The 15,150-nt window shown below is 43.6% G+C and overlaps 1 protein-coding gene across 3 annotated transcripts in view; it reads right to left on the bottom strand.

Moving 5' to 3' along the window:
- The window catches only part of osbpl9 (oxysterol binding protein-like 9), a 28,032-nt gene extending 13,800 nt beyond the window's left edge, over positions 1-14,232 (bottom strand). For 2 of the 3 annotated variants that reach the window (XM_079266774.1, XM_079266775.1), the window contains exons 1-4: positions 14,115-14,232; positions 12,293-12,343; positions 9,783-9,861; positions 3,448-3,524 (exon numbers count right to left, since the gene is read on the bottom strand). In XM_079266774.1, the coding sequence (XP_079122900.1) occupies positions 3,448-3,524; positions 9,783-9,861; positions 12,293-12,343; positions 14,115-14,225 (318 nt within the window). In that variant the 5' untranslated portion in view covers positions 14,226-14,232. Of the gene's footprint in view, positions 1-1,943; positions 2,243-3,447; positions 3,525-9,782; positions 9,862-12,292; positions 12,344-14,114 lie in introns of those variants that run through there. The other variant, XM_079266776.1, reaches the window with a different exon arrangement.
- Between the last annotated feature and the right edge of the window lie 918 nt (positions 14,233-15,150).

The raw sequence follows: 15,150 nt of genomic DNA, 5'->3' as shown, positions 1-15,150 counted from the left end.
TCGGTGAGCGAATTTCAGGCTTCAACAAAACTGAAGCGAGGACCTCGAGACTGGAGATAATATAATTACCGACAGAGAATCATGTGTGTAAATGGGTTGAGATGCACTCAAATTCATTGTTTGCTGATTAGCTTGCTTTAATGGGTCCATCAAAATCAGAAACACAGACCTCCCCCCCCCCCCCACACACACACACACACAGAAAATAAGGCACAGACAATTTCCTTACATACTATCCATTAAAAGGTAATTACTAGACTATTGGCAGAACAGACGTGACCGGGCATCTGTCTCTATCTGTCTGAGCTCGCCGGAGCAACAACAACCCAGTTGGCTGTTGCACAAAAAACAGGAAGATGAGCAGATCAATTTACGCACAGACGTACAAAGACGTCCTTCAAAGACATTTAATAAAATCACCCCATATCTAATGCTGGAGCCTGTCACTAACAAGCACACTCGGCACCTATGACAACACAATAACACCTTTACGCCAAGCCAGACGAATCAGTAAGATACCCAACAGCAGCTCCTCTGACATGTTGCATGAACAAGCATAGAGAGAGAGAGTAATAGTAACGCAGATGATGACTGTTAGAATCAAACAGGAGTGCTGTCAGTAAATCTGACTCTTATCAAACCATGCTGGGTGCTCCCGCCGCTTTGGGTCTGCTGCGTCGCACAGTCCCGGTTCGTGTGGCGGCTTTTCTTCCGGCTAAAGACGAGCTCACAGGAAAGTGAAGAAAAGCCATTAACAACCAAACGCTGTCAGCAGCAGCCTGAGGCCGTGCTGAAGTTTTAACTGTAAAAACATACTGTCTTTATAGCGAGCAAAGTCTGAGCTCAGCAGCTGAGCACTCGCCTCACTTCCTCAAAGGATCAAAGGCGCTCGCACTGTTTGCCTGACTGCAAAACAAAGCTGTCCACATGAGGTCCTGAGTGAAAATCTAGTGCCTAGAGTGTATCAACTCTGATAAAGATCTGAGTGACTGTATACTTTATCAATGTGTGTACACAGGTGGTCGGATGTGCACATTCCAGTGTGAGAAAATTCCTGTCTGCTTACTCGCACTATACTAGCAAATACCTCCAGTTCATGAGGAAAGGAGCTGCCATTGCATCACGATCGTTTTTTTACTTTAAGCTGCTCACAAAACCAGATCCAGATCAATGCAAACACATCTACAGGTTCTTATGTAAATACAGGGAGTGGACTACCTTTGAGGATCTTCTAATCTCACAGTAAAGAGTTGGTTTAGCCATTCCTCCTCTGTTTACAGTGGGGATTAACTCCAACACAACAGTATTTACAAAACACCACAAACACAAATGTAACACATAGATCCTACTGCGTCTCACACAGGTAGTATTTACTATACAGGGTTTGAATATTAGACTGCATTTACTCATAAAGGTGTTATACATTGGAACAGGCCATTGCAGGCCAGAAAAAAATAAACTAAATTAGAGCAGGGAAATTAAACCGAGGTGGTGAAAACAAACAAATAATAAGACGGAGCCCCTCTCACCGCAGTGCACGAAATCTCTCAAGTTTTGTCAACACACAAATAAGGGGAAGGTTTCTATTTTTTTCTTTTTATAGACAGAGCAGATAAGCTTGGCTGCAGAAACTCAGAGGCAGGTGGTTGTGTCTCACCACCTCATAGTGCTCACGTCTTCACTGTTCCTGAACAAACGTCCGCACGTCTGCTATTTACAGCAGCCTGTGAGGTCTCACACACACACACACACACACACACACACAGTCACAAACCCACCCTTCCACCCCAGACTCAACAAACAACACCCTCTCACCCTTCCTCCCCCTCGATTGCAGTCTGACCCACTTTAACACGCCGCTGCCCTGGCAGCGCACTGAAGCCGATAAAGTTATCCCTGCTCTGGTGCAGTGGCCCTTGTGTCTGTGTGTGTGTTTTACTTACAGGGTGCCTCGTTCCAATTGACATGCTGCGTTAAACCTGGTACATCTCCCCTATCAGGCGATTTAGCCTGACACAAGCTTGCTTTTTTTTTTCCTTTCTCTTCCTCCGTTATTCTGGTCTTCCCTCCCTACAGCAACAAACCAGCAGCTCCGGTGAAGTTAGCCTTCTTTCCCTCCTCCACACAGAAAACAGAAAACAACCTCCTCCTCCTCTTGCTTTCCACTGCAGTCTGCCAACATAAACCACAGCAGCAGTTAGCTTTCCAGTCAGCCTGGCTTCAGCAGATCCTTCGGCAGCAGTTATCAGCGGAGCGTGTTGGTATGAAGGCAGGCAGAGCCGAGTTAATCCAGGACCCTCCTCTGGCAGGAAAGGCACATTTCCTCTCACGCAGGCAAAAGAGAAAACACACAAAGCAGCAGCAAGTGCTGACAGGGACAAGCATTAAGCGGCTCTCTGGTTGGCTGAGGCCGCAGAGGCAGATGTTTGGTTGATCAAGCAAGCAGGTCTCGTATTGGTTACTGCAGGGTCACATGATGCGACGACAGCAGCGCGCTATCACTGCATGGAGAGAGTGTGTGTGCGTGTGCGTGTGCAGCGAGCACAAGCAGGCACACGTAGCACATCAGAGGGATTTGCCACAGAGGGAGGGAAGGAAGAAGACGAAGAGGAGGGAGGGAGGGAGAGCAAATTAAAAGGTTGGTCATGAGGGATGGAAAGAGCTGCACGTAGGTGAGGATGGGAAGGGAACAAGGAGTAAGGTTTGGTTTAGGGAAGGAGAACAGGAAATGAGGTTGGAAACTGGACGGCTGAGACACACTTCGTCTCAACACTCATAATAAAGAGAGACAAAACAGGCTGCCAGCAGTCAATCAAACAGTCAAAACGAAGCCTGGTCCCGATGACAGTCCAAAGCAGCTACTTATTGACAGAACATCCTCCATTTACGATGACATGAATGTCACCATTATTTCCATTTATACAGGCGAGGCACATCACCGACTCTCAACTGCTCTGTTGAGCAAAGCAAACGGGTGTGAGCGAGAAAAAAGCGCTGATAACGAGACCTGAGATGCAAAGTCCCTTTCAAAGTCATTATATGGGTGTTGCAGTGCAGCACATGCTTTGTACAGCATGCAAATACAATAAAAATCAAAAACAGTGAACGCTTTGATATCCAGGCAACATATTTATCTTCACCGATCGTTCGAATCAAAATCTGCTCGACAATCCGCCGCTTTTGAATAATTACACAAGTACACTCTTCAGGTGTTACAAAGCCGTGTTTGCAAATGGATCGTAATATGTAGTGTAAAATAAATGTAGTGTAAATATAAAACTACGTAGATGCTGTCAGGAATTGGCATGAACAGGCAAACAGCAACTTTTTTTTTTGTAACTGTAGTGGAAGGATTAGACACACAGACAAATAGAAACTCTCACACACACACCCACACACAGACATATACATATATAAATATAGACAAACAAGTGCATGGTTACATACTCGGAGCTGCAGGGTGTGACGGAGGATAGTTCCCTCTAAGGCGTGGATCCACTTCTCCCGCTCATCTGCATCTCGGGCTGAGGACATGAGCACACAGACAAACTCAGTGAGCCACATTTTCCATACAGCCATTACACACTAATGAAACCAAGACAACACTGAAATGAGTACCAGTGACGCAGTGACGGACGCTGTGTATTCATCTAGAGATGATAGGTTTGTTTCTTTTCTAAAAATAAATACCTTGATTCTGCTTAACCTGTTCAGGGCGGTTTCATATGTATAAAAGGCAATAACGATAAGTGTTATTTTATATATGAGAGGGAGGCAAACAATCTGCTTTACAGCTGAAGTCAACAACACAGATCACAATCAACGTACAGGACCATAAAAATAAACTATTCTCGATGAGTTTATTACTTCCTGTCAGGAAATCAAATGTGTGTGTGTGTGTGTGTGTGTGTGCGTGTGCGTGTATATATATGTGTATATATATATGTGTATATACATATATATATACACACATACATATGCATATATATACACATACATATATATATATACATATACATATATACACATATATATATATATATATATATATACATACACATACATATATATATACACATATATATACACATATATATACACGCACACGCACACACACACACACACACACACACACACACATATATATAAAATGTAAGTGTCTGCTGACTATACCGCAGCGATGTCCAGTCGTCTCCAGGCAGAGCAACAGCTGGTGCACGTTGTAACGCCGCTTGTCTTGCTTTTGTTTATCTAAATTTATCCCACAAGCTGCATCAACACAGTCTGCTGAAGACTTCCTCCACGACTTTCAAAATAAAAAAAATGCGTTAACGCGCTATAAAATAATAACGCCGATGGGTGTATCGACACCTAAAGTATCAATACTTCTGTGATCACTGTAAAATAAGGAAAAGCTCCTCCAGAGTGGTGAGGCAGCGCTGTGTTTCATTTCTCCACAGAGAGCCTTCGGGGTCGAAGTGTGAAATGGAGCCGGGCCAGGCTTCACCCTCAGAGCAAAGACTGAGAACAAACAGACTGCCAGTGACATTAAACAGCGACTCAATACTGGGCCTGACACATGCAAAACACACGCACACACCCACCTGCTGGTGCCAATGGCATCAGGATATACAGTATTCTGTCCTCTACCAACACACACGGCCAGGATTTCATCCATCCAGTCAGGTTGTAGCAGGTATGCATGTTGTATGCATTCACAGCCTGCATTTTAAATTATTCAAGATCTTTTTTGCATGGAAAGTAGGTTTACTGTTTTGTGCATGTGGATGATGCAGCACAGTCAAAAAACGATATGACTTATATTTCATGGAATTAGCTGGCAAACTATATCCGGTGTAAAAGTCTTTTTTTTTTTTATTGAGCTGGAAACAAGACAGTACAGCAGATGAATGGCTGGCCTTGGCTCCAGCAAAAAAGCTTTTAAAGACATTAAAAGGCAGCGGAGGCTCAGGCCAATCCACTCAGACAGCGCCTCTCCGGCCTCTCACTTTTCCCTCAGCCAAACAGACTCTCCAGACGAACAGATTACTGCGGCTAATGTTGTTTAGCTCTGTTCATGACACAGGAGAGGTAGCAGCCAGGCCTTTCAACCCAAAAACGAATGCATTAACTGTATGAACTGCGTCTCAAGTCCGATTTCTTCGTCCTAGTTTGTAGCTCACACGTACAACATGATTCTCAGGTAGGTTTGAGCAGTTAGTCAACTCAGCGAATCTATAGCCTGTCAGCCAGCGGGCCAGTCACATGAGGCGACACACTGCAAGTCATGACAGTCACCGTCATCTGATATGAACCACCTTTGCTATTCTGCAGAGTCACGAAAACTAAATAAACAGCAAGTTGTTTGTCTGTAACATATAATGATAAGTCTTACCGACAAAGGGAACCAGGACAAGCCGCAGTTGCAGGGTTAAGTTGCAAGTTAAGGTTAACTGTACAACTATCGGAGCAGAAAGTTATCCTGCTGCCTGGTGAGTGCTGCTCAGAAGTAAGTGGTGCTTAACCTTGTAATAAGAGAAAATAGACCCAGAAAGAATGGCCAATGTTTAGCTAAGGGTTAACGATATCAAGAATGTGTCAGTCATTCATTTCCCCTATCAGGAGATAAGACATTTTAAGATATTTTCAAGGTTTCAGAGTTCCCAGTGAAACTACGGTACCTTTAAGTCTACAGTGATAAAGGTGTAAAGGACTTGTTAGGTGCTGTTTTACAGCCAATTCCATGGTGGAAAAAAAGGGCCAAAGTCTAACTGGTACTAAGTTCACATTTTTTACGCCCTATGATTGCAAAAACCTGACAATATTAACACAGACTTTGACTTTTATGATTTCAACCCTGTAAGAATATAACACCGTCTCAAAGCGCAGCTGCAAAGTAGTGTCATAACAGACGAAGGTGTACCGACTAAAGCATATTACAGGAGGCTGTGATGCTGTGAAGCAGAGAGACACAGCAAGACCATTAGAAGAAGAAGCACATACAGGAAGTACTGTACCTCACACCAATAACCTCCAATCGATCCACGCACACCTTCCTAATTACAGACAGACCCTGGCAGGTATTGGATCAACACCCATGATAGATGCAGACATACAAAGAGAGTTGAGAGTAGATACTAGAATACAGATGCCAAATGAAACGGAGTTCCCACATACAGCCAATACAGAGCAGCAGACCTCATTCAGGCTGCGGTTCAGTACCCTGATGTCCACATAGACCGGAAAGGTCACCTCATATCCAGACTGATATATATCCGATAAAGAGTATGCGTTGATGTCATTTGATCACATGATGCAACTGCTCTCACTACGACTAAATGGCAAAACAACCGCGCTATGGATGATACGATGAATAGAGCTGTGATGTCAGGAGGAAAAAAAACAACTAATATCTTTTAAAAAAAAGAAGCTTTTTTTTCAAAGTGAAAGCCATCAGAAATGAAAGTTATCGGTCTGACAATGTGGGAGTAAACTAAACCATCATACAGAGAATATTTGAAAGGTGACGATACCTTAAAAATATGACTCTCTGTTGACTCGACGTTCATACTCATTTCACCTTTCAAGGTTTTCTTTTGCCATGTTTGATGGCACTTTCTGATACTTTCTAAGAGAATGTTACTTCATTCTACTGCCAAACTAGTCACACACTAAGCGTACCGCTGCCATGGACCAGCCTGAAAAGCTCCATCCTTAATTCTTCTGTAACAGTTTCTTTGACAGGTTATGAACCAGACAACCATCTTCTGCTCCACTGATTCTGTGTGCCTCCAGATAAGAGGACAGATACTGCGGATTACAATTAATGTGGTAGTACAATTACCACACATGCAGTATATGTATATATATATATATATATATTCATAAAAACTAAGAGCATCGTGGATTTATCTCCCATCTCAGTGGTGAGGGTCTCCAATCACAAAGATTTCCCTTTTTACAATGCTCAGCCTCTCCCCATAATGCTGCTCCTCCTTTCTCCAAAAGGCCTCTGTGAATTATTCATCCCTCCTCTCTCCTCATCAGACCAGCGAATGAAAAATGTCAATACACGCTCCAGAGGGAGTATGCGGTATGATGCACAGGACCTCAACATGTCAACACAGTGGTAGCTACTCCAAACGTGGTGCCAAGAGAACGCACGGTTTCCGAGGTCAGTGAAGTAAACGCACTGTTACATTTTATCTCCAACTGTGTGACAAAAATGTAAAACAAATTCATCGTATTGCTTTTCGATTGAGCGATGCATGATCCACAATTGGGAATATATTTCTAACTACATACACAAGTACAGACGCAGTGCTGAAGAACACAGGTGAAAAACAAATGATGACCAAGGTGGAAAAATAAAACAGTTGACAGTGCAGATGATACTGAGGTGAGGGAGGACCCTGGAGACGGGAGAGAGAGAGAGAGCAGGAGGGGGTCTCTCATCCTGGACCGAACGTCCGGGCCGGCCTGACAAAGAGGGAGGAGATTGATGGCTACTGTAGATGTGAGGAGCGAGTGAGAGCAGAGGGGGCGAAAGAGGAAAAGGAAAAAGCTTAAGGGCTCTCAGGCAACTCTGATGCACCGCCGGGGGAGATGGGCCGATGAATAATGGATGCTTCTCTAAATAGAAAGACAGCACAGAGCCGAATTCCGGGCCGGCACAGCGGACGGCTCACAACTACAGTTCAACCTGCGAGCGTGACTGTCCCGTAAGAGGAAGCATCACGGCGAATTGTTTTACACCACAACAATCAGTCTGTAGCGCCCTTCTTTGCCTCTCTTATTCCAAGCAGTGAGGCCCTACCCGTCCATCAGCCTATACCATACCCAGGCCACGCAGCAGCCCATACATAATGTAATATATAGACGCACACATGTCAGAAATCTCCTCCTGCCCAACATCCTGTGCATCTCCTGATACCCGAGCTAACAGCTGATGTATCCACAGTCTCACGCTCAGAGCATGTTTATGCTTAATTTTCTATCCGGGGATATGCGAGACGCTACCGTGCTCCCTGTGGTGTCTGGAGAGCAGATGTGTCTCTCAGTGACATTTCATTGCTAGGTTGGGATCAAAATGTGCTGCCAAGATTCAGATTGTCCTGTGGAACGCTCTGCTGCTTCCACACACAACTTATTCCCACACTGCTGATTTAGCTGCATCGTAATATGATCTTTAACCCCAATATCTTGTAGTATTGCATCGTGAAATTTATTACACGTTATATTGTCTTTGTTGCCTTTTCATGCGAGCTATACTGCCTGCCAATTGGCCTCTTTGACAGCATTAATTAAGGTTGTTGAACAATGCTCTTAAATTTGGAATGTAATATGCATACATTGCATGCTGTTTTCGCCTATTCTTTGATGTCGAAGTCTCTCAGGTAATTCAGAGAACATCCACCAGCAACTGAACACACAAAATTGAAAAATCAAACCAATGCACCTTTAACTCACTGAGGTAGTACAACTAATCCCAAAGACTCAGATCAAGTGTGGCACTGACAGGAAAAACACATCACGTTACATCATTGTTTAGCCAAACCAGCAACACCAGTGAACGTTTGACTGATTGAGGACACATCGCACACACTCCTCTCTGCTTAATAATTTCCTCACAGCCGACGGCCACTAAACAGTCTAATTCACACCGCTCTGAACTGTCCTCGAACCTCGACAACAAACCAACACACCGAGAGCTACACAATGCTACTGCTCCACCCAAACCGCACATCCCAGAAGGCAAACAAACAAACGCCTCCTCTCGATCCGTTTCCTGCCCGGGGCCGGCATGCATGAAGACGTGCACGGTTATTTTTCTCCTTACCCTTCCGTTTGTAGAACCACAGCATACAGCTTCGGAACACAGACATGGGAGAGGGCATGGAGGAGGTGAGAGGGGCGGGGGGCCCATGGACTGTGGCTGGTGCCCCTCAAGCCTCAAGAAGGAGGTGAAGGAGGTGAAGGGGAGGTGAAGGGGAGGTGAAGGGGAGGGGGGGGAGGTGAAGGGGAGGGGGGGGGGTGCTGGTGTGAGGAGTTAGGTGTTCACAAGGGGGGGGGGAGATGGATACAAATGGAAGGACAGAGATGAAGGAAAGGTGGAGAAGGTTCGTTAAAGACCTTGTGGAGTGACAGAGTAAAAACAAAAAAAGTGTCTGCGGTGGACTGGACAGCTCCCTGTCAAAAAGAAGGAAGTGTTGGCAGGCCGGGACGGGGGCGATGCTGTAGCTGGGAGCCAGTCCCGGCCCCTATGGAGTGACTGGTTGGTAGATAGCGAAGGACGACCAGCAACCAGAAGAGACCTGAGCTCAGCTTCTAGCTCAGCAGTATTCCCTCATCGTTCCCAGAGGCTCAACTGCAGAGACACACAAGCAGCAATCTTCCTCCCGAAAGAAAAAAGAAGCCTTACTTGGTCGATCTGTTCCAGAGAAATATGTCGAGCTCGCAGTAGAACAAATCTTGTTTATCTACGGAAGTATGTGTCAGTCCAACTTCACAGATTCCACAGGGCTCAGATGCACGCAGCACGCTTTGACATTGTGTGGATGCCTGTGTGCATGTGTTTCCTGGCATTAGTGCAGACCAATCCAAGTATTTTAAAAGGTGGGGGGAGAGAGGAGAGGGAGAGAGAGAGAGAGAGAAAGAGAGAGCGTGCAAACGAACAGCAGGGATGGATGCAAAAGAGATCAGAGAAAGAAAGCCAGTGATGGCAACACAGAGAAGATGGGGGCAGAAAGAGAACAACATTTTAAAAAGGGGGGGCATCTCACCTTGGAAATGAAAAGTCTTCTGGTCCACAGTGATAGTGAATGTGCTGTCGTCCTCGTCATCGATGCCGATCACAGCTCCCTGGGCAAACCGAGAGAGAGAGAGAGAGAGAGAGGGGAAAAAGCAGGCAGTCAGGCAGCAGGACACGTCATATTCCACTTTCCGTTTCTATCATCATGCCCTCCACATGTGCCAGCAAGCAACCCCCCGTTAGAAATCACCCTTTGCTCCGTCTCAGCACTTCACTCTCTCCTCTTCAAAAAAGCTCCATCTGCCCTTGCCTTGTCCCTTCTCTCTCACAAACTCTGTGTTTCTCTCGCACACACACACACACACACACACACACACACACACGCGAGTGCAGCTTTTTGGAACATGGCAGGGAAGAAGGGAGGAGGAGGAGGTTGGAGTTGGGAGAGCGAACGAGGAGAAAAAGGCAGAGAAGGGTGGAGAGAACCAGACACCGGGGACCAGCAAGCTAGCAGCAAAAAAAAAAAAAAAAAAAACTCTGCAGAGAAACAGCCAGCTGGGTAGCTGGGACATCAGCTCCTAGCAACTGAAACAGGGTGTGTGACGACTCAAGAGATTCATACAAACCTGAAACTAACAGAAACAACAACATCTACATGGGGTGGATAAGACAATACAACACAGCTGTGAAATAGTTTGCAGTGCCGAACAACAGCGCTTCATAAACACCACTTTTTTAATGAATATGTAGATGTATTAAACACAAGATCCATATTCTCAGTTGTGGGGTTTTTTCTGAACATCCCAAGATATCTTAGAGGAAAGTCCCGACTCTCTGAGACAAGTTGGTCTGCAGTTGAGAAGATGTCTAACGTATAATTACACGCATCAACAGACTACTAACGCGCCTCTACTCTACTTTGTGAATGTTTCTACATCGGACGTACGAAGAGACGTCTCACTGAGTGAGTGAACAAAATGAAAAGGAGCAGGAAACACTGAACAGTCTTTCACAGGTGGTAACTGTTTTTCAGAAAAAGGGAACTGATGAGATTTTCTGATTTAATACACATGTCCAGGTCTGCATGATGAAACAGACCTCAAACCCTCATCAGAACCACTGTTCATGGCTGTACACCAAGATGGGGAGGCATTATACCACATGATCTGATTTGTAAAGTCATAGTCTAAATAGTTAATCATTTGAATCAATTAAAAACGCAGCTTCCTCGTGGCACGAGAAAATAATCCAACAGGAACCAGTTTACCGAGACATTAAAAAGGTTACGGCCACACGGTGATTTAAAAACAGGACTCTGCTGGTTTATTGGGGGAACAGAAAGAGCCTCAGGGAAATGTACCGTGTAACTGAAACCGACACAGAAGCTCGGCATGTGGTACAAAACATGATTCAGGGATCAGGGTTTGATACATGCAACATCTTTTTATATGCTGAAAATAGGCATTATCTATCATTGTATATATATTATGTATATATTTTTTTAAAGAATGTATCTTTATGTATTTTAATTTGTAGATGTTTTCCCATTAAATTCTAAAACGTTGAGTGTGAAAAACTAAAATGACATCTCGATTCAAGGTTGTAAAACAATAAAATACAAGTTAAAGAGAAGCCAATACTTTCAATAGCTATTGTAATGAACAGATTTCAATGACAAATAGATCGACAAATTACTGTATGGCAATAAATTGTGTCACACTGATCCAACTGTAATTGAAACCTCTGACCTTTAACTACGTGTCCATAAATGACACTGCATCCTCTTTTTATGTAGTTTCAGTTGATAGTTCCTCCGTTCAGTGAGATCGATAGAAACATGTTCATGGCAAAGCCCTTTGTCCCAAAAACAAGTGTTTTATAAGTTGTCAACTGAAGTCAATATATGACATATATATGTATACTTCAATATACTAGCCTTTAGGTCTGGCCCTCTCGTGGCTTCTCTTTTAGGACATGTACAACATACAATGTTTTTTTCAAAAAAAGCCAGCTCATTCTCTCAGCACTGATGTAGGCTCAGTCCATTGAAAGTCCTACTGCATTAATAAGAGACTTCATCCTCTCTCCTTGTCAGTGGTAACACAGGTATTGTAGCAAGGCAGCTGCTGCCATCTAGTGGGCATCAGTGAATACTGAAAACACATTGGAAGGGCAAATGCCTCTTCTGGCAGAGCTAAAAAAGTGGGAGTGACGGAGCGGTGGATTTGGCTGAAGCGAACTATTGACACCTGTTGAAAAAGGCCAACAAATTGGGCAATTCACACATCTGATAAAAACTGCACAAGACTGTGTATAGTGTGCCGGCCTTCAGAAAGAGTTCATTGACAAAGCAAACAAAAGCAACAATGGGATTTTGTTACTCCACCCTGGACAACAATGCCGTGAACATGTGGAAACTCTTACAAACATCTGGTAAAGCAGGGCAGCAACAACTCAGCCAAGCAAACAGAGCACGCACAGAGTTTATCAGAAAACAACAGGCTGTGAGGTAAAGGATGGCCTTGATCCTGAGAACCTTACCCTGAGTCGCACACAGCCTCTTCTGGATCCCCGCATCATCTTGTCCTTTGACTGGAAAGCAATAACAGAACAAATCAGGGAATGATACAGTCAGTATGGAGAGCTCTGGTTCACTGAACATGAACGACATAGTCAGGTTGTTGAGCATATTTCTAATAAACTGCCCTGTACGTACTTTACATATCCTAGTTTAAACACTCAACTACATTTAATGAAATTATCTCCGTCTCAAGCTTTTGACACACAATCCAATATTTTACCATTTCTACCAGAATATTTTAAGTGGGCACGGAAGCTGTGCACTGTATTACAGTTTAAACGTAGAGAAACTATTTAAAATAAAATTGAGAGCAGCAGATACAAAAAAAACAAACATGTAATACTTTTTAATATGTGGACACCAATAAATTACTGTAATGTTGCATCATCATTTTGATAAAAAAGTACTTTTCACACGGGATTTTCTTCTCTAGAAACACTTTTTTTGCAGTGTCACTGGTTGAAAACAACACATTCCTTGATGTTTGGTGCATGGCTCCTTATATTTTTCTGTATATGGGCCACAATCAAAAAGGTTTGCCCCCCCGTGTCATAAGGCGATTCATATCTAAGAGCATTTTGATCCCCCTATAGTCTCAAGAGTCTCTGCTATTAATAAGAGAGTTGAGAGAGACGACTCTTCTCTTGGCTCTGGTTATGAATGTAGCTGAGTTTTTATGAATCATATTACAAAACAATGCTAAAGATAATTTTAATGAAAATCATAAGCTGAAAGATAGAGAAAAGGCAGCGAATCCTCACATTTGAGAAGCTGAAAGCAGCAAATGTGATGCCTGCAGATGTTCTGTCAATCAACGTATTGTTTCCACTGTACGGGATGTCTACTCGACTCTAGCTCTGCTTTGACTCGATGTTTCTACATTCATCCGATTCAGGGCTTTCTCTCCAGACTACAGTCTGACTCTGGACTTGTTCACTCCTCTGTATCAGTGGGACATTGCTCGGAAACGTGTAATAACTGCAGGTTTATTCTCACATCTAAAACAGCAAGCATATCTCGACCACAGTGATGACTTTCATGATACTATGTCAATAAACCCATCTTAGTCAGGGCTCAGGATTGCCTTTAACACGGCAATATAGTAACTGAAAACTCGACTATTTAACATGTAAATAAGATAATTTAATGTCAACCTGCTGAGAGGAGTGGGCAGCTCTTAGTTGTCATCTTCGTTACAACTTTCCCCCCACAAACACTTCCCCTGACAGTTTCCTGTCTGCTTTACTCTCGACGTTACTAATCAGAGTACAATGACGAATAGACGTGGAATTGATCAATAATCGAACTAGCAACCAGTCTGCTCCCGTTGTGTCTTGTTGGCCAGTCAGCCAGCTAGCAAACCAGCGAGTGTAGGGACTCTTATTTAACTACCAGAGACAAATGTCGTCTCGCTGACAAACACAGTTATGTCTCTCTTTCTCTATCACCTAACGCTGTTAACTATTCACAATAACTTTTAGCCGATTCGGTGTATTTCAGCTGTTAGCAATGCTAGCTAGCAACAGTAGCGAAGTGTAGGGGCAAAAAACAAAATACTGTCACTTGATTGGTCAGTGGGTCTTTGAGGAGCGTTGCCATTGGCTAACGTTCGGATCCGTCATCAAAGAGACCCGCCTTTTTTGGGAACCAGCTGATACTCCCAACTCCTGACAAACACAAGGCCCTTATCCCACTTGGGTTTGACAACCAGAGACAACTTCTACAATCTAACCCTCTCGGGCGGACCGGTTCAGCGTCTACGGACCGTGGAAACGAACGTACCGTGTAGTATGACAGTAAACCGGCATTGTAGTCCAACACGAACCAGCGGTACTGCCACCCTTTCATGACGTTAGTCCACTTGCTGAGCGGCCCCTCCATGATGGACGCCATCTTTACAATAGTGTAGGATCGGGGAGGAGTCGGGCAAGGTGTGGGCAGGACGTTACCGGCAGGATGCTGCTGATGAAGATGATGCGCCGCATGCCAGGGGTGCTTGGGTTACCCCATAAATGTACTAAACAATAGAAGAAGTATGCTTTACTTCAGGAAAACAAGGAAAAGACAGCTAAAATACAAATTTTACACTAAAACTCTTGCATTCCTGCAAATCCAATTTATCTAAAAAATGAACGAATCATATACACATACATTCAAAAATGGATAATATATATCCGGAATAAAGAAGGACCTTGGTGGTTTGCTTTTCTCATCCTCAGTTCTTACAATATAATTTGCCATCCCTTTACTGTCTGCTTTGACAATCATGGAAAAGTAAATGTAAATTATGAAATGTTGCATAAAGCCTCACCGCTCTTTATCCATAGTATAGAATGTGTTATCTGGATATTGTGAATGTCGTAATATCTGGCGATGATGTTGTTGTTCTGTATTACTATTTTTGACCCCAAAAAACCCGAATAAAATACATTTTTAGTATGTAAAAGTGCAAATGTATCAGCAGGTTTCCATCGTGGTCGTGCCTCCCGCCTGACACCCACTGCTACTGTTATTGTTATTCATAAACTAATTTATGTTACTGATCCATGCTTTTATTATCATGATTATCCTATTATATCCACTGCTGCTGTTACTATTAGAAGTCATACTTCTTCCATCATTATACCTACTCTCATATGAATAATTCATATCCTATGCATTGAATGTGTTGTAGCTCTATTATGTTGTTCATTCTGTACACATGACATCTATTGCACTTCTGTCCATTATGGGAGAAGGATTCCTCCTCTGGTGCTCTTCCCTCAGGGTTCTTCTGTTCTTCCCCTCCCCATTAAAGGTTATATTTTGTAAAGCCCTC

Source organism: Melanostigma gelatinosum (assembly GCF_949748355.1).
Source record: "Melanostigma gelatinosum genome assembly, chromosome: 4".
NCBI classification, from domain to species: domain Eukaryota; kingdom Metazoa; phylum Chordata; class Actinopteri; order Perciformes; family Zoarcidae; genus Melanostigma; species Melanostigma gelatinosum.
Note: the sequence above shows the minus strand (reverse complement) of the source record. Positions and strands in the feature narration are given on the sequence as shown.